The sequence below is a fragment of the Geotrypetes seraphini genome, chromosome 1 (assembly GCF_902459505.1).
Source record: "Geotrypetes seraphini chromosome 1, aGeoSer1.1, whole genome shotgun sequence".
In the NCBI taxonomy this organism is placed as follows: Eukaryota; Metazoa; Chordata; class Amphibia; order Gymnophiona; family Dermophiidae; genus Geotrypetes; species Geotrypetes seraphini.
Genome location: NC_047084.1, coordinates 402,206,803 through 402,233,206, shown reverse-complemented (window position 1 = coordinate 402,233,206; position 26,404 = coordinate 402,206,803). Strand labels below are relative to the sequence as shown.

The 26,404-nt window shown below is 46.6% G+C and overlaps 1 protein-coding gene across 1 annotated transcript in view; it reads right to left on the bottom strand.

The window, feature by feature from the left end:
- The window catches only part of LOC117347325 (dynein heavy chain 6, axonemal-like), a 2,502,256-nt gene that overhangs the window by 1,696,389 nt on the left and 779,463 nt on the right, over window positions 1-26,404 (bottom strand). The window contains 1 exon segment of the mRNA XM_033918113.1: window positions 18,261-18,353. Within this exon segment, the coding sequence (XP_033774004.1) occupies window positions 18,261-18,353 (93 nt within the window).

Below are 26,404 nucleotides of genomic sequence, written 5' to 3'. Positions count from 1 at the left end.
GGTGAACAGATGTGCGCTGCTGGGCTCCGCACTCAGATCTTCACTTTATCTGCAATTTCGCCCTAACCTACCCTCATGCGGGATCTTATTTGAGCTGGCTGTGCAGTCCGACCTCTGCTGGGAGACTCGGCGGTGATTTGTGGAGCCGGTTGAGCCCCGGCATGCCCATTAAAGCGGCAAAATCTCTGAAAGGAAAACCCTGCACGCCGGAACCCAAAATGGCGTCGGCTCCTGCACTTGCACCGCCGGAGTTGGGTGAGTGGGCCCATGAGATCTCCCGTCTGGTCACCACCGCCCTGGAGGACCACCTCAATAAATTGCAATCGGCGGTTGACGGTGTCAATGAGAAATTCGAGGCCCAGGCTCATCGGCTGGCGGAGGAGGAACAACGTGTCTCCGCCCGGGAGGATGAGGCCCTTCAAGAACAGCGGCGGGTAGATAGCCTGCAAACTCATGTGGCAGCCCTCCAAGAAAAGCTGGATGACGCGAAGAACCGCCAATGGCGCAATAACCTGAGGGTTGTGGGGCTCCCGGAGCTGAAGATTGCAGATGATCTTTACCACTTCTTTCAGTCGTGGTTGCCGGAACACCTTGGCCTGGAGACCTCAGCGGCAACCTTGTGTGTGACAGGACACACCAGCTGGGACTCGCCTCGGGGTCTACTCCTAGGCCTAGAGCGGCTATTGCACGGTATGTGAATTGGAGGGAGAAAGAAAAACTTTTAAAAGCTTATCGCTCAGCCGGCAGTCTGCTGTATGAGGGGAAGTGGCTGCTCCTCTTAAATGATTACTCTGCACGGTTTCTTCTCAGCAGCGGGAAATGGTGCCCATCTGCATCTCCTTGCATTGTAAGGGGGTACGCTTTGCTCTGGTCTAACCTGCCAGCCTACGGATATGGAGAGAAGGCAAGGTGCATAATCTATTGACCAAGGGGGAGGCACAGCATTTCCTAGACACCACCAATGCCACTGGTTCCTCTGGGAAGGGCAATGGTGCCTCGGCCCAATGAGATCAGCAGTGGTCTGCCAATCGGAGTTGGGAGAGTATGCCTTGTTGCCCTTGTTGATAGTCTGCACTACTCTATGCCTGGCTGATTTTCCGGATTGCTGAAGTCTGGTTCTGTTTTTTCCCATTGTTCCAATGACCTGGACTTTCCCTGGTATTTGCGGATGGGCTTCTCGGGGTCTCGCGGGGGAGGCTGGCGATGGCCTCTGCCTCCCTTGCGATGGGAGTGGCTGATGTGCGATGCCGCCTTGCTGTGGATCTGGTTTCTGTGCTTCCGCCAGGGGACTGCTCTAGTCTGGAGACTGCATGTTGTATTCTTGCTGGAGACAATGGAGAGGGGGTGGGGGGTTTTCTACTGTTTTCTGCCATTTTTACTCTGATTCTTCTTTCCATTTTTTCTACTCTGTGTTACCATGGTATATTGTACTAGAGTCTGTTTTGTCTAGCACGCATCGGATCGTGGATAGCCCAGATCTGTGATCTTTTAGTTTTGCTTTCCCTTATGGGATTATTACATTACATTACATTAAGGATTTCTATTCCGCCTGTGCCTTGCGGTTCTAGGCGGATTACAATATAGAAGATATCTGGGCAATTCCAGTAGAATTACATTTCAGGATAAGAGTAAGTTACAGGAACAGTAAAGAATTATGATACTTCAATTTCACAGAAGATAATACATATCACAGAAGATAATACATATAACAGAAGATAATACATATCACAGAAGGTAATACATAACAACTGAATCAAGTTAAATCGGGTGTAGTGTAAAAGAGTTACAGTACATTCTAGATCACAGACAAAGAGATGCTATAGGTGGGTGTTTCCAAAGGTGTTGATTGGGAACTCATTGGGTGGTGTTTAGAGTGATGGGAGATATTTTTTGAACAGTAGTGTTTTTATTTCTTTACGGAACTCTTTTATGTCTGTTGTTTTGGTCAGTAGTTTTGAGATGTTAGAGTCGATTTTAGCTGCCTGTGTCCCTAGAAGGTTGTCGTAAAGTTTCTTACGACGAGTACCATTGAGAGGTGGGTAGGTGAAAAGGTTCTGTGTTCTCCTTCTTCTGGGTGAGAGGTAGCAGTGAAAACGGTTGTTTAGGTAACTGGGTGCCGTGCCGTGGGTTACTTTGAAAATGAGACAGTAGAGTTTGAATTGTGTTCTTGCTTTTATTGGTAGCCAGTGAGATTCTAAGTATGCATTGGTAATGTGGTCATGTTTGCTGAGTGAGTATATGAGTCTGAGGGCTGTGTTCTGGATGGTCTGTAGTTTTTTTATTGTGTTGGTAGGGCAAGGTAAGTAAAGGCTTTTGCAGTAGTCTACAATACTTAGCACAAGGGATTGGACAATGATCCTGAATTGGTCTTTATTAAAGAATTTTCTGATTTTTCTTAGATTTCGCATTGTGAAGAATGCTTTTTGGGTAATTTTATGGATTTGTGTTTGCATTGTGCAGCATCTGTCTAAATGTATACCTAGGATTTTGAGGGAGCTCTGTATTGGGTACTTGATTGTGTTTACTTCCAGTTCTGTTAGGGATGGTTTTTTGTCCTTCTCTAGTAGTAGGAATTTAGTTTTGTCTGAGTTCAGCTTCAACTTATGATTTGTCATCCATTTTTCTACTGTTTCCAATGTAGTTTTCAGGCGTCCTGTGGAGATTGGGTTATAGATGTCGAATGGAAGGAGGATGGTTATGTCGTCCGCATAGCTGAAAGAAGTAATATTTAGGGCGTCCAGGGTGGTGCCTAGGGAGGCTATGAATAGGTTGAAAAGTGTGGGAGAGAGGGGAGAGCCTTGTGGTACTCCGCATGGGTTGGTCCATGGTTCAGATAGAATGTCTTTTGATTTGACTCTGTATGTTCTAGTTTTAAGGAAGTCTTGGAACCAGTTGTGAACTTTACCTGAAATTCCTATTGCGTCTAGTATCTGGAGAAGTATGGAGTGGTCCACTAGATCGAATGCAGCTGAGAGGTCAAATTGGATGATTAGCAGTCTGTTTCCTTGGCTGAGGTGTCTTCGAGCTATGTCTAGTAAAGATACCAGGAGAGTTTCTGTACTGTGGTTGGTTCTGAAACCGGATTGGGATGGATGTAGGATGTTGTGGGCTTCTAGGTACATGGACAGTTGTTGTGCTACTAGCCCTTCTATTATTTTGACGTATGTTGGGATAGAAGCGATTGGTCTGTAATTTGATGGGTTATTTATTAGACCTTTGGGGTCTTTCAGTATAGGCGTAATTATGATTTCACCGAGGTCTGGTGGGAACTGGCCTTCCCCGAGTGTGGTTTGCAGCCATAGCGTGTAGCTAGCTTTGAAGTTGGTGGAAGCTGTTGCTAGTAGGTATGGTGAGCAGTTGTTCAGATCACATGAGGATTTGCAATATTTTTTGTAGAGCCTGTCCAGTTCAGACCACTGGGTTGTAGGGAAGTCGGTCCAGGACCTGTCTGCTGATATGGCTTCATCTGTTGTGGGTTTTATTAGAATCTCGTCTATGTTGTTTTGTGAGTTATTGAATGTTGTTCTGATTGAGATGATTTTATTTTTGAAGTGGTCTGCTAATTGAGAGGCTGTAGGTGTTGGGTTTCCCTGGGTGGCTAGACATGGTTTGGTGTCGGTAAGGTTTCTTACTAGGTTGAAAAGTTTTTTTGTGTCTGGTTTGTCGGTGCCTATGAGGTTGGAGTAATAGTCTTTGTGTTTTTCCTTCAGTTTGATTTTGTATTGCTTGATTTGGATTTTCCATTCTGTTTTAGTGTTATCTTGTTTCTGTTTTATCCATGCCCTTTCTAGTTGTCTACATTTCCTTTTTAGTTGCAGGAGTTTTCTTGTTTTCTTGTTCTGGTTTTTTGGGTTTGTCGGGGGCTTGGGGGGAGTCCTGGAGGAGCATTCTCTGGGATTGGGTTGGGGGTGGGGGTGTGTGCTTGGGGGTGAGTCTGGCGGGTGTGTGGGGGGTGATTGGTGGGATGTCTGGTTGCGCTTTCTGGGGTGGGTGGGGTTTTTTTTTTATTTATGAAATTTAATACGTTTACAATATCAAAAGATATCAAATAAAAAAAGGGATTTCAATACAAATTTCCAACACACCAACCAATACAAAAACAATCCTTTACAAGCCCTCTAAATGGGGAAACATATTGCTTATTTAACAAACTTAATTTTAAAGGAAAACAAAGAAATGGGTTGAATTCCAATGAACCCAAATCATTCCCTACTAAATTTAGGACTCTGACTTCCAACCTAAATTTCTCATCAAAGAATGAAAGAAGATAAGGTAAAAAAATACAAAGAAAAGATCTCACTTCTGTTCACGAGCTGATAGGAATTGTTGCAACTGAATGGGGTCCCAGAAAACAAATTCAGTGTCTTGTAACTTAACCAGACATTTACAAGGAAATTTTAAGTAAAAAGATGCCTCAAGTGCCAATACTCTAGTGTTGGACCTGCACCTTTCTCTCTTTTCTTGAGGCCCACGTCTTCTGGGTGGGACCGGAGGACTGAGGGGGCTGCTGTTTTCTTGCCCGAGCCCTGCTTGAGGTGAGGGGGGGATCTTAGCTGGGAGGGCCCTCTCTTCTCATTATTACTTTCCATGTCTCATGCCTCGTCATCTAGTTTTATCTTTGATACTGGTTAAACTCTGCTTTTCCACTTTAATGTGGATGGTATCCACTCCCCCGTGAAGAGAAAGAAGTTGTTAAACTGGTTTAAGCAAAATCGCATCGATATTGCCTATTTACAGGAGACTCACCTCTCTGGTGCTGAGCATGCCAAGTTGCGCAGGGAGTGGGTGGGGAAGGTGTATTCATGCTCCTTTAATGCCAGACAGCGGGGGGTCGCGATCCTCTTCCATAAACAGTTGCCACTACACATCCATAAAACTTTATCGGATAAAGAAGGAAAATATGTGATAGTTTTGGGGAAACTTTGGGGTCAGAAATGGCTATGCCCCTAATGTCTATAGTCACCGATTCTCTGGGCTCTTGGCCAAGGTAGCTCAGTACTCTGACTATCAACTCTTAGTGTGAGGTGATTTTAACATCTCGGCTAACCCCTCGATGGACTGTAGACCAGCGAGGATTTGCCCGGGGGACCATGGAGCCAAGGGGGTCAGTTTTTTGATGGATCAGTTGCATCTGTTGGATCTGTGGTGGATTTTCCATCCTACTGAGCATACCTACACTTTCTACTCCCACCCCCACAACGTTTATGCCCGTCTGGACTATTTTCTGGCGTCGCCCTCGCTGCTCTCGCAGGTAGAGAATGTTTCTATCGAGGATGTTCCTTTATCAGACCATTCCCCGCTGATATTGTCGGTCCGGCTTACGAACGATACTCCGCGGCGGGGATGGCGGTTCCCGAGCCATCTGTACAGGGATTTGGAGTTCCATAGGTACCTCAGGGAACACTGGCAGGAGTATTGTCGTCATAATGCTACACCTGATGTTGACCCGGAGGTATTTTGGGAAGCATCTAAGGTAGTAATCCGGGGATACATTATTGCCTACGTGTCTCAGGCACGGCGGCAACAGGATGCTGACCTTTTGCAGCTTTCTGGGGAGTTGCAGACCCTGAGATGGCGACATGTCGCTATGCTCTCTGTGGAGGATAAGCGTCGGCTGTGGGATGTCCGTTCCCAGTTGGAGGTCCTTTTGACTCAGCGGGCCAATAGGGATATTTATTTCCAATGCTATCGCTTGCATCGCTGGGGGGGGAAGGCTGAGCGGCTTTTGGCCAATCTCGTGCGTCCTTCTCGAAAACAACAGGTCATCCTGTCTATTAAAGATAGTGGGGGTCGTCTTTATACAGGGGCGGAGGACATTCAGTCCCAATTTGTGCAATTCTATGAGACTCTTTTTTTTTTTTATTTATGAAATTTAATACGTTTACAATATCAAAAGATATCAAAGAAAAAAAGGGATTTCAATACAAATTTCCAACACACCAACCAATACAAAAACAATCCTTTACAAGCCCTCTAAATGGGGAAACATATTGCTTATTTAACAAACTTAATTTTAAAGGAAAACAAAGAAATGGGTTGAATTCCAATGAACCCAAATAATTCCCTACTAAATTTAGGACTCTGACTTCCAACCTAAATTTCTCATCAAAGAATGAAAGAAGATAAGGTAAAAAAATACAAAGAAAAGATCTCACTTCTGTTCACGAGCTGATAGGAATTGTTGCAACTGAATGGGGTCCCAGAAAACAAATTCAGTGTCTTGTAACTTAACCAGACATTTACAAGGAAATTTTAAGTAAAAAGATGCCTCAAGTGCCAATACTCTAGTACAGTGGCGTACCTAGAGTATGTGGTACCCGGGGCCCATAATTTTTTGACAACCCCCCCATGTAAAAAAATATTTTTTGTAATAACCATGAAACTGAATAAATGGTCATAATAGAAACAGGCAGTGAAAATTTTCTTTTATTGAACCTCATATATGTAACCATTATTCCAAACATACCATAACATAACATAAATTATGTCTGAATTGTCATGACATCAGACATCATATGGAGTAGTTGCAGGTGATGCTTGGGACAGTTCTGATTGTGTTAGTTCGGTTTTATGTGTTTTTTAATAGAAGGGTTTTTATTTCTTTTTTGAAGGTTTTGTAGTTTGTGATCGAGGTCAATAGGTTGTAGAGTTGGGGGTCGAGTGTTGCAGCTCGAATGGCTAGGAGGTTGTCGAACTGTTTTTTTCTTTTGACGTTTTTGGTTGGAGGGTGTGTGAATGGTGCGTGAGTTCTCCTATGTCTGGTTGATGTGGATTTAATTATTTAGCTGAAGAAATTAGTTACCCCCCCATTCCACACACATTAATTCTCTTCCATTTTTGTTCCCATTATAAAAAACACTGATAAGTTCTCAGAAAAAAAATACATTAAAATAAGAAGTGAAAACAAAGGCCCCTACAGATGAGAACATAACATAAGAATAGCCTAACCGGGTCAGATCAATGGTCCATCATGCCCAGTAACCCATTCTCATGGAAGCCAATCCAGGTCACTAGTACCTGGTCAAAACACAAAGAGTAGCAACATTCCATGCTACCGATCCAGGGCAAGCAGATGTTTTAAGTCCATGTCCAAGGCCAGCAATGCTTATAAACTTTATAAAACACATTATTATATTTTCTTATAAAGCACATATTTTAACTGAACTCTCTGACATCCTCAGCCTTGCCATTCACAAAAATAGAAGGAAGAAAAGTTCCCATTTCCTGCTGTCTTATGTCCCTGGCCTATACAATATTTTTCTTCTGCAGAGTGCAGACCCTTCAAAAATCTGACCAAATCCTCATTTCACTTGCTTTATAAAGTACTGAGGATGCCATCTCTCCCCAATCCCAGGTCCTAAAGTCTAAGACAGTAGTGCAAACTAGTGCTGCCAGATTCAGGAAAAAAAATTTTGATTCAATTCAGCCTATTGAATTGGTTTATCGATTCAATTTTCCTACCCAATTGGGTGTTTTTTTCAAACATCCTGGTGGGTTTATTTTATAGCTTTTTCACCCCCCTTTGGCTTCTCCTAACCACACTGGCGCTGTGGTGTAAATAAAATAAAGAAACAAAAAGGACTTTTCCTCTCTCTGTTAAATCCTAGCTCACGTTTGCGGTCTAACACCAGCTCTGGCAGGATACACATTTCAAATCTGACATATTGTAATCACAAAACAGAAAATAAAATTAGTTTTTCTACTTTTTGTTGTCTGGTTATTTTTCAAATCTTGTTGGTCCAAGGCTCTGGTTGTTTTCTGATAACTTGCTTGCCAGGGTCTCCTTCTTTCTTCTTTCTCCGTGCTAACCATCCATCTGCCATCTCTGTCCTCCCCTTCCGTTTCCCTTCCCTCCCCCGGATGTCTGGCATCTTTTCTTTTTTTGTCTCCCTCCACAGATCCACCTTTTCTTAACTACCCTTTCATCCAGCAGCTCTCCCTCCTTTCCCACCACCCAGGGTCCACCATCTCTCCCTTTCTTTTCCCAACTACCCTCCTAATCAGTATCTCTATCCCCCCCCTCCACACCATCCCTGGTGTCTCTCCCTTTCTGTTCCTTCCCTCCCTAAAACCCATGTCCATCACCTCTCTCTCTCTCCTCTATTTTCAGACCCATTATTTCTTCCCATATGCATGTCTCTTTGAACCCCTCCCCCTTCCCTCCGTGTACTTCTACACCAGGGCCCCCCTTCCCCTGAAGGCCTGTCCCCCCCTTAAAGGTTTGCATCCCACCCCTGAAGGCCTGCCTGCCTGCTCCCCTTGAAGGCCTGCCCCCTCTGAAGGCCTGCCCCCCCTTGAAGGCCTGCACCCCCCCTGAAGGCCTGCACCCCCCCTGAAGGCCTGTCCCCCCCTTGAAGGCCTGCCTGCCTGTTCCCCTTGAAGGCCTGCCCCCCCTGAAGGCCTGTCCTCCCCTTGAAGGCCTGCACCCCCCCCCCGAAGGCCTGCATCCCCCCGAAGGCCTACACCCCCCTCGAAGGCCTGTCCCACCTTGAAGGCATGCCTGCCTGTTCCCCCCCCGAAGGCCTGCACCCCCCCCAATGGCCTGTCACCCCCCCGAAGGCCTGCCTGCCCCCTTGAAGGCCTTTCCCCCTGAAGGCCTGTCTCCCCCCCCTCTACAAGGTCTGCCTGCCCGCCCCACCCTGAAGGCCTGCTGCCCCCCCCCATTACTTCGAAGGACCACCACCACCACGAAGCACTGCTCATTCCCCCGGCCTCCCCGCTTCATTTCCCTGGGGAAACAGCCTGCAGCAAGATCGCGCGATGCCAGCGATCTTTGCCTGCTTCGGCTGTTTCCTCCGCCACGGTCCTGCCCCTCCTCTGACGTCAGAGGAGGGGTGGGACCGTGGCGGAGGAAACAGCCGAAGCAGGCAAAGATCGCTGGCATCGCGATCTTGCTGCAGGCTGTTTCCAGACGCGACACCCGGCTCAGGGGGGGGAACCGGACCGGACCCGGAGCACCCCCTCAGGGCTTGGCACCCGGGGCGGACCGCCCCCTACACCCCCCCCTTGGTACGCCACTGCTCTAGTTCTCAATTTCAAAAATTATTTTCTCCTAAACTGCGTGGCTCTTGAGACATCAGGAAAAATACTAACCAAATCCCCACAGAACTTGGTCAGTCTATTTTTGAAATAAAGTTTCATTAACAACATTTTATCTGTCTCACTCATACATGTTAGTATCATTGTGGACAGAGTCTGGATAACATCCTGAGAGTCTTCCAGAAACTCTGTCAAATTAACTTCATCTGTTACCAGATGGTCCACATCCTGTACAGTTTTCTTTTTCTTCTGGGGAATATAATAACAATTATTTATTGGAAAGGTATCCGCATTGGGTACTCCCAGTATTTCTTTGAAATATTTTCTTAACAATATTTCTGGTGATAACAAGTGAGTCACTGGGAAATTAACCAAGCGGAGATTCTTTCCCCGATGCATATTTTCTAACATTTCCATTTTTAAATGCAACGACGTAGAGTCTTTGATCGCAGATAGTGAAACAGATTGCAATGTGTTACTTTGAGTTTCAACCGCACCTAATCTTGTTTCCAGACAATTTAAATTGGCATCCACATTCTCAAATTTTTGAACCACAGACTGTGAGTAATCAGATGTTTGTTTCATTGATTCTCTGAGAAAACCTTCAACTCTAGAAATACCTAACCATAAATCTTTAAGAGTAATATCTTGTTTTTCCACTGCTTGTGATTGTTCAACCACTACACTTGTAAACTCAAGTGGTTTAGGTATTTCAGTAAAAAACAATTTACTTATTTGAGTGGGTGATACCACAGGACCAGTGGAAATAGTGGGAGTTATATTCCTACTAACACCAGATATTGGATGAAGGGGGGTTGTCCTTTCAAGAGGATTCAACGATGCTCCAGATGCGGGGGAGTTCAAATCAGGTAAGTTTTGTGCTGGAGTCTCTAAGGAAAAAGTCAAATGTCTGTTCATGGGACCTAAAACAACAGGTGTTGAACTTTTTGGTTTAACTTTCCTTTTGCCCATAGTCAATTAACATTATACGACCTGATATCCTGCTCCACAGTTCCACGTTGCTCCAAGGGGCTCCCAAGGGGCCCTGCGGCCGCAACCGCAGAATGCTAAGCAAATGGCTCCCAGTTCCTCCGCGGCAGCAGGCAAGTTTAAATACAAAAAAGAAAGGCAAGGAGGACGGACCCAGTGACGTCAGGGGTCCGTCTTCTGAACTGCCTGATCGATGTGGCTGCGGGCGCTGCTGCTACAGCTGGTAGTTTGGGGCAGCGAAACAGACCTCCGGCGTCCTCAGAATGCTAAGCAAATGGCTCCCAGTCCATCCGCGGCAGCAGGCAAGTTTAAATACAAAAAAGAAAGGCAAGGAGGATGGACCCAGTGACGTCAGGGGTCCATCTTCTGAATTGCCTGATCGATGTGGCTGCGGGTGCTGCTGCTACAGCTGGCAGTTAGGGGCAGCGAAACAGACCTCCGGCGTCCTCAGAACGCTATGCAAAGGCTCCCAGTCCGTCCGCGGCAGCAGGCAAGTTTAAATACAAAAAAGAAAGGCAAGGAGGACGGACCCAGTGATGTCAGGGGTCCGTCTTCTGAATTGCCTGATCGATGTGGCTGCGGGCACTGCTGCTACAGCTGGCAGTTCGGGGCAGCGAAACAGACCTCCGGCGTCCTCAGAATGCTAAGCAAATGGCTCCCCTCTATAAGACTCTTTATTCCCGTCACGAGTCCTCGAACAAGACCGAACAAAGTTTTTCCGGAACTTAGCTTTGCCTCAAGTGACCGCTGCGCAACTTAACCTTCTGAATGCACCGGTTACAGTGGAGGAAATTCAGGCAGGTATCAAAGCTTTGAAACTCATGAAAGCGCCAAGCCCTGATAGGTTTGGGCCCGAATACTATAAGATAGTGGCGGATTTGATCCCTCCTGCGTTGGGGGCTGCTTATAATGTGATGCATCCGGGACAGGGCTTGGTACTGAGAAATATGGCCCATGTGGTCTTGTTCCCTAAACCGGGGAAGGATCCTACCCAGGTGAGATCGTACCGCCCGATCTATCTGCTTAATCAGGATGTTAATCTACTGGCTGCTATACTGGCCCGCCTTTTGAATGCCGTTCTCCCTCTATTAATTCATGAAGATCAGGTGGGCTTTATCCCGGGCCGGTACGCTTTTATGAACCTTTTTCGGGCACTGATGGCATTACACTTGAGAAGGGGGACAGGGAGCACATCGGCTATAGTAGGTTTAGACATGGAAAAGGCCTTCGACAGCATTTCGTGGCACTACTTATTCTGGGTTCTGCAGCAATATGGTTTGGTCGGCCGCTTTCATGAATGGATTCGTAGTTTATATCTTAACCTGCAGGCTGTCAGCATAGCTATTGCTAGCAAGCAGCATTTTTGGTTGCCCTAACCAATGTCAGCAAAGACCTATGGGAAATTATATCAATCTGACTCTGGAATGTTGATGCAGAATTTTAATCATTCAGCCAGACTGGATTGTTTATCAAGAAGAGAGACTGCTTGAATGGGACAAAGAAGCCAGAGACTAATCCCATCTACCATGCCTGCAAGTATCACACCCTCCTTATCAATTAAACTAACCATTCTTTCAAAAAGTTTACAAATTCTAAACAGAAAGATACTGGGAAATACAATAGTTTCTATATTCAGAATAAGATTTCAAGCTATAAAAAAGCCTCCTCTCAGCAACACACATGAATCTATCTCTTTCTCTGTCTATTCTTCTCTTTATCTATGGAACCCGAAGCTTAGACCCAGAGGCGTACCTAGCATGTGTGACATAGAGAGTTGCGCAGGGACAGAAATCCCACCCGTCCCCGCCAAAGTCCCACCCATCCCCACCCGTCCCCATGAGGACTCCCACCCGTCCCCGCGAGGAATCCCCTCCGTCCCCGCCCGTCTCCGCGAGGAATCCCCTACGTCCCCACCCGTCCCTATAAACTACAGAAATAGTTATTTCATTTAATTATGCTACAGAATTAAAGGCTCTGGTAGAAACCCATTTAAAAATAAGCAAAAAGACTTTATTAATTTGGAAATATTAATTGGGAAGAATACATACTTTGTAAATGGGTTTCTACCAGAGCCTCTAATGTTTATAAATTTTTATCAACACAACTAATATACTACTTTATCCTGAAGCAAAAAAAAAAGAATTTTTTTTCCTACCTTTGTTGCCTGGTTTCTGCTTTCCTCATGTTCTTATTCAATTCCTTCCATCCACTGTCTCTCTTCTCTCTGCGTCTTCCATTTGCTCTGTTACTGTGCCGCTCCCTTTCTCCCCCCTCCCAAATTGGTCTGGCACCCATCTTCTTCCCTTCACTCCCCCCATAGTCTGGCATCTCTGTCTTCTTCCCTGCCAGCGTCTTCTCCCCACTCTCTCTTCCCCATGTCCTGTCAGCATCCTTCTCCCCCCTCTGCCTTCCACATGTGCTTTCAGTGTCCTTCTCCCCCCTGTCTTCCCCATGTCCTTTCAGCGTCCTTCTCACCCCTCTGTCTTCCCCATGTCCTTTCAGCGTCCTTCTCACCCCTCTGTCTTCCCCATGTCCTTTCAGTGTCCTTCTCCGCCCATCTTCCCCATGTCCTTTCAGCGTCCTTCTCCCCCCGTCTTCCCCATGTCCTTTCAGTGTCCTTCTCCCCCCGTCTTCCCATGACCTTTCAGTGTCCTTCTCCACCCCTTTGTCTTCCCCATGTGCTTTCAGCGTCCTTCTCCACCCCTTTGTCTACCCCATGTGCTTTCAGCGTCCTTCTCCCCCTCTGTCTTCAGCATCCTTCTCCCCCCCTCCCGTCTTCCCCATGTCCTTTCAGCGTCCTTCTCCACCCCTTTGTATTCCCCAGTGCTTTCAGCAGCCTTCTCCCCCCTCAGTTTTACCCATTTCCCTTAAGCGTCTTTTCTTCTCCACTCCACCTTTCCTCCCTTTCTCCCTCCCTGCCCCTTACCTTTGTGGCACTTCCCCACCTGACCGACAACAGAACAGGCCCGGTCGGACAAACCTCCCTGCCCTGTAGCCGCAAATCTAAATTACCTTCTTACAGCAGCTGGAGTATTGAAGCTGCTGTAAGAATGTAATTTAGATTCGCGGCTACAGGGCAGGGAGGTTTGTCGGCCGGGCCTGTTGACGGTCGGTCGGGGGAAGCACTACAAAGGTAAGGCGACCTGACCGGCTGTGCACACTCCCCCCCATAGCTGCAACTGGGGCGGACCGCTCCCCCTTTTAGTACGCCATTGCCTTCTCCGTACCTGCCCTGCCGCACTCAGCCGACTGGAAGTCTTCCCAATGTCAGCGCTGACATTGGAAGAAGGGAGGGCTTTGCTTAAGCCCTCCCTCCGACATCAGCGCTGACATCGGGAAGACTTCCGTTTGGCTGTGTGCTGCGGCAGGGCAGGTAAGGAGAAGGAGACTAGCCTCACGGCTCGAGTGCCATCCAACCCCACAGGGACCTCGCGACCCTCGGAGGCATCCCCACAGGATCCCCGTGACCCTAGGGGGTGTCCCCTCTGGATCCCCGTGACCCAAAGGGGGAACCCGCGGGATCCCCGCGGGTCCGGCGGGATTCCCGTTGTCCCCGTTCCCGTGCAGCTCTCTAGTGTGACACCCGGGGCCCATCATTTTTTGGCACCCCCCCATCTGTACGAAAAACATGATTTTTAGTAATAAGCCACACGTCATACATGAGTACCTACGAAAAGGCAGCATCTTACATACTGCAGTGAGAAGTACAACAACAATACACCCATTGTAAAACTAAAGCCAGACTAATACAGATCAATCTTGCAATCAATCCTAACAGAAAACCATGTCTTTCGAACACACAGAACACAGAAAACACCTTCGCCTAGTATGGAATGTCATCACAAACTTACCCCTCCCCCTTTTACAAAACTGTAGTGTGGATTTTAGCCACTGTGGTAACAGCTCTGATGCTCATAGAATTCCGAGCATCAGAGCTGCTACCACCACGGCTGGTGCTCCACAATTTTGTAAAAGGTGGGATAAAATAGAAATACATAGACAAAGGTTAAATTGAACCAGCAAGAAGCTGGACTCTGCATACAATGCAATACCACAGAAACAGTGACACATGTCTCCTAAAGCAATAAATAAATAGAAAATTTTTGTTCTACCTTTGTCTTCTCTGGTTTCTGCTTTCCTCATCTTCTTGTTACTCTCTTTCTTCCATCCGCTGTCTGCCATCTCTCTTCCCCTATATGGCATCTTCTCTCCTTCTATGCCCCTTCCAGAAACTGTATGCCTCCCCCTTCCATCTCTCCTTTCACCCCCATTGATCTGGTATCTGTCTCCTCTCCTTCCCCCCTGCTCTGGAATCTCTCTCCGCTCCCTTCCTCCTGTTCTTCCCTGGTCTTCCTTCTCAATTTATTTTCTGCCTCTGTCTAAATTCTTTTTTACTATTCAGTCCTCAATTTCCCTCTTTCACTGTGTCTACCTATAGCTTGCCACCTCTTTCCCTCACCCCTTCCAGTAACTAACTCTATCCTCTTCCCTCAATCCTGCATGTGCCCTTTTTTAATTTCTCCTCCCCAGTTCCTTCCAGCATCTGCTCCCCCTTTCCCTCACACTTCCATTCAGCAGCTGTCCTTCCTCTCCCCCACACTTCCATTCAGTGTCTGTTTCCCTCTCACTTCCCCTTCCATCTACTGCTCACCCTCTATCTTGCCCCTTCCATATACCGCCCTCTGTGCTCTTTCTATCCAGTGTGCACCCTCTCTCTCTCTTCCCTATGGCATCTTCCCTCTTTCTAGTCTCCTTCCATAAACTATCTATCCCGTGCCCCTTTTCTCCTTTGTACATGATTGATTTCAACTCTGTCACCTCTCCGTTTTTCTCTCTTTGTCACCACCCCCTCCCCTATGCTCTGGCATCTCCCTCCTCTCCTTTCTTTCCTTCCCACCTCACGGTCTGGCATCATCCCTTCCCTGATTCCCGGCATCTCTCTCCTTTCCTTTTCTTCCATCTCTCCCTCCCCCCTCCATGCTCTGACGTCTCCTCCTTCCTTTCCCCCTTCCTTTTCCCATGATCTGGCATACCTTCCTCCTTCCCTCCATGCCCTTGCGTCTCTTCTTCCCTCCAAGCCCTGGCATCTCCTTTCATTCCCTCCAGTTGGGTACAGCAACACTCTCCCCAATTCTCTCCCCCTCTGCTCCCTTTCCTCCTTCTGTCACCCAAGGCCTAGTGTCCTGAACTTCATCAGGCAGCAGCAGCATTCACAATTCACTGCTGTTGCCCGCTTCAGGCCTTCCTCTCTGTCGGGTCCTGTCTTCATAAAAACAGGAAGTAGGCAGGACCCGGCAGAGAGGAAGGCCTGAAGCCGGCAACAGCAATGAATTGTAAAAGCTGCTGCTGCCCGAAGAAGGTAATGGCCAGGTCTTGGAGCACCAAGGCAGGCTGCTTCTCCTCCTCCCAGCCGAACCCCTGCTGACCCTCCTATCTCTCCCCCCCAAGTGAACCTTTCCGACCCTCCCAGCGAGAGCAGCAAACCTCCCTCCAGTAGCGTCGGCTGCTTCGCGGCTTTCTCCTGCCAGTGAAGCGTCACTGATGACATCATCAGTGACGCGGCAGAGGGAGGAGAAAGCCACGAAGCAGCCGACGCTACTGTAGGGAGGTTTGCTGCTCTCGCTGGGAGGGTGGGAGCGTGATAGGGACCGGGCCGGCTATGCACCCCCCCCTTCCGGGTAAGCTACTGCTTAGACCATCACCCCATCCCCCTTTCTCAATCTCTCTCTGGATCTCCCTGGAACTTCAGGCTTCTATGTCTTTATTTTCCTATGAACTCTGTAAGGCAGGGAAACTGCTTTGCTCTCTCATTAATTGTAATGCTTAATTGTAATGCTTATGGATATTGCTTTTCTGTAAGCCTATTTCTATAATATATTCTTTATGCAATCACCTCTGGCTGTGTTTCTTATTTGATTCTACTCCTGGTGAATCTTCTGTGAGGGAACTGAAGCTGACATGTGTAAGGGCGCCTCTCACATAACCCCCTACAACCTCACCTTGTGGGGGACCTGACCATCAAACCTTACACAGGCGTGCTTGCTGGTGAATGGGGGCCTTACTAATCCTTTTCACCTGGCTAGAGGTACCCTGCAGGGATGTCCCCTTTCCCCTCTACTCTTTGTGCTAGCCCTCGAACCTTTAGCAGTAAAGCTGCGCACCGATCCTTCCAACCGGGGAATTCGGATAGGAGACAGGGAAAGTCGGATCAATCTTTTCGCAGATGACATCTTACTATATCTTGATAATCCCATAGACGATCTGGAACGAGCACTTGGGGTGGTCCAAACTTTTGGCAACTTCTCAGGTCTGCGAGTTAACTGTGCCAAGTCCGAACTGTTACCCTTGAATACCACTCACAAGGAGGCCTGGCATTCCTCTTTTTCTATACCGCCTATTGATGGGCCTTTGCAGTATTTCGCAGTGTATCTGACCCCTAACTTGTCTCTCATGTATCATTATGATGTTTGTCGCCCTCTTGAGCAAATCGTGGCTCAGTGTGACCGCTGGCAGGAGTTACTGTTGGGCTTGTGGGGCAGAATAGCTCTAACCAAAATGGTTCTCTTAACTCTTTATAGAACTGCACTGTTAGTGAGTTCAGTAAAATAAGCAGTTGATTCAAATTCAAAGTAAAATGTTTTCATCTGTCCACACAACTTAACTGTTTGTTAACCCTTTAAGTGATTGTAGATTGTTCTGTCTTTATGCTTAACACATGCCAATTCATTTACCATATATGCCTATATACAAGTGAGGCACAGTTTTGGCTAGATTTTGTGACTCCTGAGGTATGTGTTTATCATCAAAATATAGATCTGTACAGTACAGCATGATAACACCTCTGATTGCTGTTAGTGCCAGGGTAATCCATGGGCAGAAATAGGGAGAAACTTACAGTTATGCAGGCACTGGCCATATTTAGTGCCAATGCTCATGTAGCTAAGCAGGCAGATAGGATCACATAAAAAGCAATTCAATCTTTGCTTGCTATGTTGATACCAGCACTGAGTATCAGCCGGCACCCACAAAACTTTTGGGTTGGTAATAGAGAATGACACGGGGACCATTTACCATGGTAAACCGCAGGTCCACCACAGTAAATCTGCAGGAATGGAGACAATTGCAACTGGTTTACTGCAGGAATGGGGACAAGACCTTTTACCGTCCCGTGGGAGCAGTGAAAAGTCTTACTCCTGTGGTAAAAAAAATTGCACCCTTGTCAGACTTGGCATCTTCTCCCCAGCTCCTCTTGCACCTATTTTACCTTCAGGAGCCAGTCATACCACGATGAAGCCAGAAGGAACCTAAAGCCATAGCCTGAGACCAATGTGATTTGAGAATAAAATTACCAGACAACAAAAAGAAAAAAAATAAATGTATTTTATATTTTGTGATTAAAATATTTCAGATTTGAAATATGCATCCTGCTAGAGCTGGCATTACACATAACTGGGGAACGCAAAGTCCAGGCTGTGCTTCTTTAGATTCCAGCTGGCTTAGGGCTCTCTCTCCAGGGGGCAGTTGCCCTAGTTGCACTCCCCTAACATTATTCTTGCCATGTGTGACTAAAGTATTCTGTTAGCATGATTTTTCTATGTAGCATTCAGTAGTAATTTGGTTTGTTCAGTTTTCACAATAGTGAAGGGGATATTTGTGAAAGGGAGGGGAGATGGGTTTTGTTGAACCTTGCTCTGTTTTATTTGTGTTTACAAAATGACAATTGTCAGAGGAGAAGCTTCCGCCCATACACAAGGCGGCACAGGCAAGCTTCGCTGGCATCAGTTTCTTTTCTAATGCACCGCGAAGGTAAGGGGGGAGGGAGGGAGGGAGATTGATTTGGCCAGAGGGAGGGAGGAAGGTAAGGGGCTGCGTGTGCGATTGGTGACCGTGTGCCTTCCCTCCCTTAAGTTTCTTTACGCCATGAATGTAAGGGCGAGGGAGGGAGATTCTAGGGCTGCTGAAGGGCAGTGAGGTGGCGAGAGAGATGGGTGGATGCTGCGGGGAGGTGAAGGGGATGGCAGGTTCGGAGACAGGGCGGTGAAGGGGACGGTGGGGACAGGGAGATGAAGGGGACGGTGGTCCGGTGACGGGGACAGATTTTTCCCCTTGTCACTTCTCTAGTTGGTAACTAACCCAGACATTCAATACTAGTGCCCAGACATGGTCCCAGGTTAGATTCAGCTCACAGTGGGATAGGTCTTGTAAATTTGGAAATGCATACAGCTTCTTACCTGAATATCATCTGTTCCACCAAGGATAAAAACATCTTTAGAATCTCGATGAGGAACAGTAATGAATTCAGTAGTCTTCCAGGAATCTTCTACCTGGACATAAAAATTTAGACTTGTTACTACAACTCTACTTAGAAAGTTAGCAATAAATAAAGTGATATTTATGATACCTGGTTGCATGTACACCTACCTACCTTATTAATTTGAAAACACACGGTTAATATTAAGAACATAAGAATTGCTGATGCTGGGTCAGACCAGTGGTCCATTGTGCCCAGCAGTCCACTCACGCGGCAGCCCCCGGGTCAAAGACCAGTGCTCTAAAATGAGTCCAGCCTCAGCTGTGTACATCCCAGTATAGCAGGAACTTGTCCAGCTTAGTCTTGAAACCCTGGAGGGTGTTTTCCCGTACAACAGACTCCGGAACAGCATTCCAGCTCTCCACCCACCCACTCTCTGGGTGAAGAAGAACTTCCTTTCAACTTTAGAGAGTGCCATCTCATTCTCTCTACCTTGGAAAGGGTAAACAACCTGTCTTTATCTACTAAGTCTATTCCCTTCATTATCTTGAACATTTTGATCATGTCCCCTCTCAGTCTCCTCTTTTCAAGGGAGAAGAGGCCCAGTTTCTCTAATCTCTCACTATACAACAACTCCTCCAGCCCCCTTAACCATTTTAGTTGCTCTTCTCTAGACCCTCTCGAGTAGTACCGTGTCCTTCTTCAAGTATGGCAAACAGTGCTGGATGCAGTATTCCAGGTGGGGGCATACCATAGCCCAGTACAGGGGCATCTTCGATCTGTTCTTGATCCCCTTCTTAATCATTCCTAGCATTTTGTTTGTCCTTTTTGCCGCCGCCACTGCCGCACATTGCGCGGACGTCTTCATCGACTTGTCGACAAGTACTCCTAAGTCTCTTTCCTGGGGGGTCTCTCCGAGTACTGCATCAGACATTCTGTATTTGTGTATAAGATTTTTATTACCAACATGCATCACCTTACAGATATCCACATTGAACCTCATTTGCCATTTCGCTGCCCATTTCTCGAGCTTGATTATGTCACTTTGTAGATCTTCGCAATCCCCCTGTATCTTCACTACTCTGAATAACTTTGTATCGTCTGCAAACTTAAATCACCTCACTCGTCATACCAATGTCCAGATCGTTTATAAAGATGTTGAAGAGCACAGGTCCATGAACCGAGTCTTTCAGCACCCTGCTGGTGACACTCTTCCATTCAGAGTATTGTCCATTTACCCCCACTCTCTGTTTCCTATGCTCCAGCCAGTTTTTAACTCACGTATTTCACCCTCAATTTCATGGCTCGAACCTTTTGAACGCCTTCTGAAAATCCAGATATACAATGTCAACCAGGTCGCCCTTGTCTAGCTGCCCGTTTACTCCCTCAAACAAGTGCAGCAAGTTCGTCAGGCAAGATTTGCCTTTGCTGGTCCTCATCAGACTATGTTTGTCTAGGTGATCAATGATGTGGTCCTTTATCAGCGCCTCTACCATCTTTCCCAGTACCGAGGTCAGACTCACCGGTCTGTAGTTTCCCGGATCTCCCCTCGAACCTTTTTTAAAGATCGGCGTAACATTCGCCACCTTCCAGTCTTCCGGAATCTTTCCTGATTTGATTGACAGATTGCTTTATAGATGAAGAAGTTTAGCTATAGTCCCTTTCAGTTCCTTGATGACCCTTGGATGGATGTCATCCGGTCCCGGGGATTTATCGCTCTTAAGCCTATTAATCTGCCTGCATACAGCTTCTAGACTGACCGTCAACCTTGTCAGTTTCCCATCTTCGTTTCCAGCATATAGCCTGATGGGTTCTGGTATGCTGTATAGATCTTCTTCTATAAATACAGATGCAAAAAATGTGTTCAGTTTGTCGGCGATTTCTTTGTCCTCCTGTAGCACTCCCTTTATTCCATGGTCATCCAGTGGTCCCACCGCTTCCTTCGCGGGTCGTTTCCCCTTAATATACCGAAAGAATGGCTTGAAGTTCTTCACCTCCATGGCTATTTTTTCCTCGTAGTCTCTTTTAGCCCCTTTTACCACCTTATGGCACTTGCGTTGATGCTGTTTGTGCTTATTCCAGTTTTCATCCGTTTTTGACCTTTTCCATTCCTTAAATGAAGTTTTCTTGTCTCTGATCGCTTCCTTCACCTCTACAATGATCCACGCCGGTTTGTTCTTTTTCCTCTTGGATCCTTTGTTGATACGCGGTATATATAGATTTTGCGCCTCAGTGACTGTGTCCTTAAAAAGGGACCAAGCTTGCTCTAACATTTTTACAATGCCTATCCTCTTCTCAATCTTCTTCCCTACCATGAGTCTCATCCCTTCATAATTCACTTTTTGGAAGTTTAGCTCCGTGGCCTTCATTCTGGACCGATGTTTCTCCCCTGCATCCAGGTTGAAGCGGATCATATTGTGATTGCTGCCTTCCAGTGTCCCTTCTACTTCGACATCTTGTGCTGGTCCTCGCAGTCCATTTAGAATTAAGTCCAGAATTGCATTCAGCAGCATAGCTACCTTATTACTTCTAAATGTAGAACTGGCCAATTAAAATGTTATGTATTTTCAGTGGCAGAAATCTGAACATATGAAGATTTGAAAAATAGTTGAATACATTTAATTGGTCATTTTTACATATCCAGATATCCCCTGCCAGTTTCACATGGAGAGAGGGACATCAATCACTTAGGAATTAAGGGGCAACCACTCTTAATCATTCCATCAATCACTGTTCAACATAAGCGCTTTTCTGAAACTTAAATATCTAATGTAGTAGGTGTAAATCCTGATGTCGATCATTTGCTTTATGACATTTTTCAAATGGTTTTCCCTTTAGAAAATGAGCATCATAGGCATTTATATTGCCTTTATAAAGCAAGCTGTCAACAAAATTGAAACTATGAGAGACATCAAAGACCTAATCAAACTACATTCAAAATTACAAACAAATAATACATTTTTAAAAAATGGGCCATCATAAAAAAGAAGACATTTCTAATTAACATACAGGTATTGTGATTGTTGAAAACTGAAGCAGCTCCTATAGTCTTAAGTCAAGTTTATTTTATGGATTACTGTGGATGTTTTATTGCAAATCACTCAGAAATATAGATGTAGCAGTCTATAATTTAAAAAATAAATTAATTAAATAAGGGCAAAACCAAAGTGATTTAGTTCAGCAGTTTCTCATTATACTATTACAGATGCTGCAACACTAGTACCAACTGGCACTGCTCTCCATACTGATAGAACCATGTTTGATTCACAGTACATTATGGAATCAGATAAATTATGTTATTTTAAAAAAAATATTTTCAGACAATACCAGTTATATTTAATATGTTCTTTGTTTTTTGAAGATCATATCTTCAAGCCCTGATTCTTTCATACCTTTACAATTGTAACATATTCAGGTTATCACTAAGGGGCACCTAAGATAATTGAAGAACACCATTAGAAACAGCAAAAAACAGTGCGGTTGAAGTGCCTACTGGTGCTTAAATAAAAGGCGCTGGAAACGCTTCTATGTAGGTGTTTTAGGCTGCCAAATTCCAAAGTAGGTATTGCCAATGCCAGAGGTGGTGTTGGGCAGCCTAAAGGGCCTGATTCTGTATAGGATGCCTGTCTCAGTGGCCACCTAAGAAGCAGCTGAGAATTGCCAAGCGCCAGTTAGAGACCTTTCTCCATCCTAAAAGTAGACACGGCTGAATGAGCTGATCGCATGGGAATCCCCGATCAGCTGAGCTGGCAGGACTCCCCAAAGCCACGGCTTTGGAGGGTCCTGCCAGCTGAGCTTCGGGGTGGGGGGGGATGCCCCTGTTTTGATCAATTGAGCTGGCTGCGGCAGAGCACACCCCCATGTTCCTCCGATATCAGCAGGAGGGTTGCCCACTTACTCCTCCCTAACACCGTCTGACAACCCCCCATCCAAGATTGGCAGCAGGTAAGCTCAGCCCCTCCTGCCACCACCCCCTAGAACTACCTACACCCCCAGTCCGAGATTGTAAGGAGGGATGCCAGTCCCTCCTGTTACCGGTCCCCTGAACGCTTGACCAGGGCAGGATTAATTCTTCGAAGGCCCCTAGCCACCCAAGTACGCTGGGCCCCCCTGGCCCTGTCCCGCCCCCACCCAATCCATGCTTTGCCCCTGTCCCGCCCCCATTTATCTGCTTTCTTATTTACTTCTTTATATCCCCTTGTATTTCTTTATTTTTTTTTTTTAATTCTAAACAAAGATTAGCATACCAGTGCACAGTTTTTCTTCTATGCAACCCCCAAACATCTCTGAACAATCCCCCTTCCTTCCCACCTACTTACCCAGGACTTTAACTCTGAATCCTTTCCATATTAATAATAAAATGTTAGAGCGCGCATGCGCTCTCGAAAATTCGTGCGGTGTGGCGCTGTGAGGTGTGCTTCCGTGGCAACATTCTAACCTCATGGCGCATGCCGGGGCTGAAGGCGCGTGACTGTGCTCTCTCCCTGCCTCGGTGCGTCACCGCCCGCCCTCACTCACCGCTGCCTCTCACTCGCTGCCTGCCCGCGTCCTCGCCATGTCACCTCACTCGCCGCCGCTGCCGATCCTCTTCAAAGCAGCCTGCGATCATGGCCGGCTTTAAAGAACCTCGCAGGCCGCTCTCCAACCTCAGTAGCACGCTCCCTCTGACGCACAGGATCGCGTCAGAGGGAACATGCTACCGAGTTGGAGAGCAGCCTGCGAGGTTCGCTAAAGCCGGCCACCACGATCACAGGTTGCTTTGAAGAGGAGCAGGCCAGAAGACGCCGGGATGGAGGGGAGGGTAAGAAGGGGATCAATACCGGGAGCCAGGGGGAGAGGGAAAGGAAAAGGGGGCTGCTTTGGGGGGAGGGGTGTTCTGGGGGGAGACAGAAGGGGCCATGGATAGGGAGAGGGAGAGGGGGCTGCTTTGGGGGGGAAGTGTGCTGGGGACAGCTTTGCTCTGGGAGGAGACAGAAGGGGCCATGGAGAGATAGGGAGAGGGAAAGGGGGCTACTTTGGGGGAGATGTGTGCTGGGGACAGACAGCTTTGCTCAGGGGGGGAAGACAGAAGAGGGCCATGGAGAGACAGGGAGAGGGAAAGGGGGCTGATTTGGGGGGGAGGTGTGTCCTGGGGGCAGACAGCTTTGCTCGGGGGGGGGGGGGGAGACAGAAGGATACAGACAGCGGCCAAGGAGAGAGAGATAAAGAAACACAGACAGACAGACAGACACATCTATTCTAGCACCCGTTAATGTAATGGGCTTAAAGACTAGTGCACATATAAAAGTGTTCAAATATTTGTAAAGCAGTAATACTATCCGAAATATGTCTATATTAATAACCAAGTTTACAATGCCTCTCAACTGCCTCACTCTACATCAACTAACTGTAACCCATATGTTCAAAGAAGCATGGGATGAACACAGAGGATCTAGAATCAGAAAATAATATTAAATATTGAACTAAGGCCAGTACTGGGCAGACTTGCACGGTCTGTATATGCCAGTTTGGGGGAGGATGTGCTGGAGAGGGCTTCAATGGCTGGGAGGGTGTAGATGGGCTGCAGTAGGTTTTGACGGAGATTTCAGCAGTTGGAACCCAAGCACAGTATCGGGTAGAGCTTTGGATTCTTGCCCAGAAATAGCTAAAAAGAAAAAAAATTTAAAAAAATTCAAATTGAATCAGGTTGGGCAGACTGGATGGACCATTCGGGTCTTCATCTGCCATCATCTATTATGTTACTATGTATAAACAACCAAATCTGTAACTCCTCTAGCACTCCACTCCATGTATGTTAACTTGCAATGAAACAACAAGGCAAGCAGTCCACCAAAGAATCCAACATGAAACAAAAGAAGATTGGCAGAAAAATAAGGAGATTCAAATCAGGTTAATTCAAGGTACTCCCAAGAACCATGCCTGATGCAATTCGCCAAACAAGGCTAGTCAACGCTAACAAAAAAACCATGTCTTTCATACAAACAGAACACAGAAAACACCTTTGCCTAGTATGGAATATGTAATCACAAACTAACCTCTCCCCCTTTTACAAAACTGAAGTATGATTTTTAGCCATGGCCAGCGCTAAAAAATGCTCTACAGTTTTGTAAAAGGGGGGATAAAATATAAATACGTAGACAAAGGTTAAATAAAACCATCATGAAGCTGGACTCTGCATACAATGTAAAGAGGTGCAAGGGAACAGGGACGACAGGAATCTTGCGGGACGGGTCACAGGGATCCTGTGGAGACGCCTCATAGGGTCGTGGGGATCCTGCGGGGTTCGATAACAACTCGAGTCACGAGGCTCGTCTTCTTTTTCCTACCTGCCCTGCCGCGCACACATAGCCGACTGGAAGTCTTCTCTGATGTCAGCGCTGACGTTGGAAGGAGGGCTTAAGCAAAGCCCTTCCTCCCTCCGGCGTCAGCGCTGACATTGGGAAGACTTCCGATTGGCTATGTGTGCTGGGACAGTACAGGCAGGAAATAGAAAACGAGCCTCGCGGCTCGAGCTCCATTTGGCGAGGAAAGTTGCTGGTGATTTGCTTGCAGATGAGGGCTGGGAGGCAAACGCAGAACACATAAGGGGGGAAGGAGTGCATTTTTGGACACAAGGCATGAACTTGGGAAAGAGGATGGAAGAAGGGAGGGAAAGAGATGCTGAGGTGGGGAAGGGAGTGTGTTTTGGACACAAGGCATGAACTTGGGAAAGAGGATGGAGGAAGAGAGGGAAAGAGATGCTGAGGTGGAGGAGGGAATGTGTTTTTGGACGCAGAAGGCATGAACTTGGGAGAGAGGAAGGGAGGGAAAGAGATGCTGAGGTGGGGGAGGGAATGCAGTTTTGGACACAGAAGGCATGGACTTGGGAGAGAGGAAGGGAGAGAAAGAGATGGTTGTGTACAATGAATGGAAGAAAGGAGAATTTTTGGTCATAGTGAGGGAGTGAGGTACGGTTGAGAGGGAGAAATATTGTGGTGGAAAGGGAACAGTGGGACAGATTGAAATGGATGCAAGAGGGAGGAATGTTGGACATAGTGGTGAAGGGAATGGAGGGAGAAATGTGGCATGGTGCTGGAGAGGGGTGATAGAAGGAGAAATGTTGGGCATGGGGCTGGTGGGCAGGCACGAAAGATGAGAAAGGGATAAATGCTTGACCATGGTAGGAGGAACCAATGGACAGCAAAAGAAGAGTTTACAGAAGATGGGAAAGCGGAAAAAAGAAATTGGGACCAACTTTATGGAAAAATAAGTCTCCAGACAACAAAGGTAAAAAACGGAATTTATTGACTAAAATATGTTAGCTTTGGGAAATGTATATAGCAGATGTCTTTGTATTGTGTTCAAAAGAAAATGAAATGCATTTCTGGTTTTATTTCTACAGTGTTGAAGTACATGCTGACCCTTGCTGTGACTGGTGGGGTTCCCCAAGCACCGCCAGCAGAGGACCTCCTCTAGAGATGGCCAGAACTCCCCTCCACCAAGCACAGCAGTCGCTGGTAACATCCATGAGCCACTGAGGTGCCAGCATCTGTGACTCAGGGACGCTACTGCTGCCTGCCAAGCTTACCAAAAGGGACCCTAGGCCAACTGCAAAGGAAGTCCTCAGCTGACAGCTTGGGGGTTCTCATCAGCTGAGTATTTATATTTTATATTTACATTAGAGGCTCTGGTAAAAACCCATTTTCAAAGTATGTATTCTTCCCAATTAATATTTCCAAATTAATAAAGTCTCTTTGCTTATTTGTAAATAGGTCACTATCAGAGCCTTTAATTCAGTAGCATAATTAAATGAAATAACTATTTCTGAAGTTTATAGGGACGGGCAGGGATGAAGGGGATTCCTCGCGGGGATGGGTGGGGATTGAGGGATTCCTTGTGGGGACAGGTGGGATTCCTTACGGGGACGGGTAGGGACAGGTGGGATTTTGGCGGGGACGGGTGGGATTTCTGTCCCCGCGCAACTCTCTAATACAATGCAACACCACAGAAAAAGCGATGTCCCCTAAAGCAAACAGCGATGTCCCCTAAATCAAAAAATAAATAATTAGAAATTTTTTTTCTACCTTTGTCTTCTCTGGATTCTCCTCTCCTCATCTTCTTTTCATCTTCTGTCCTTTTGTGCCT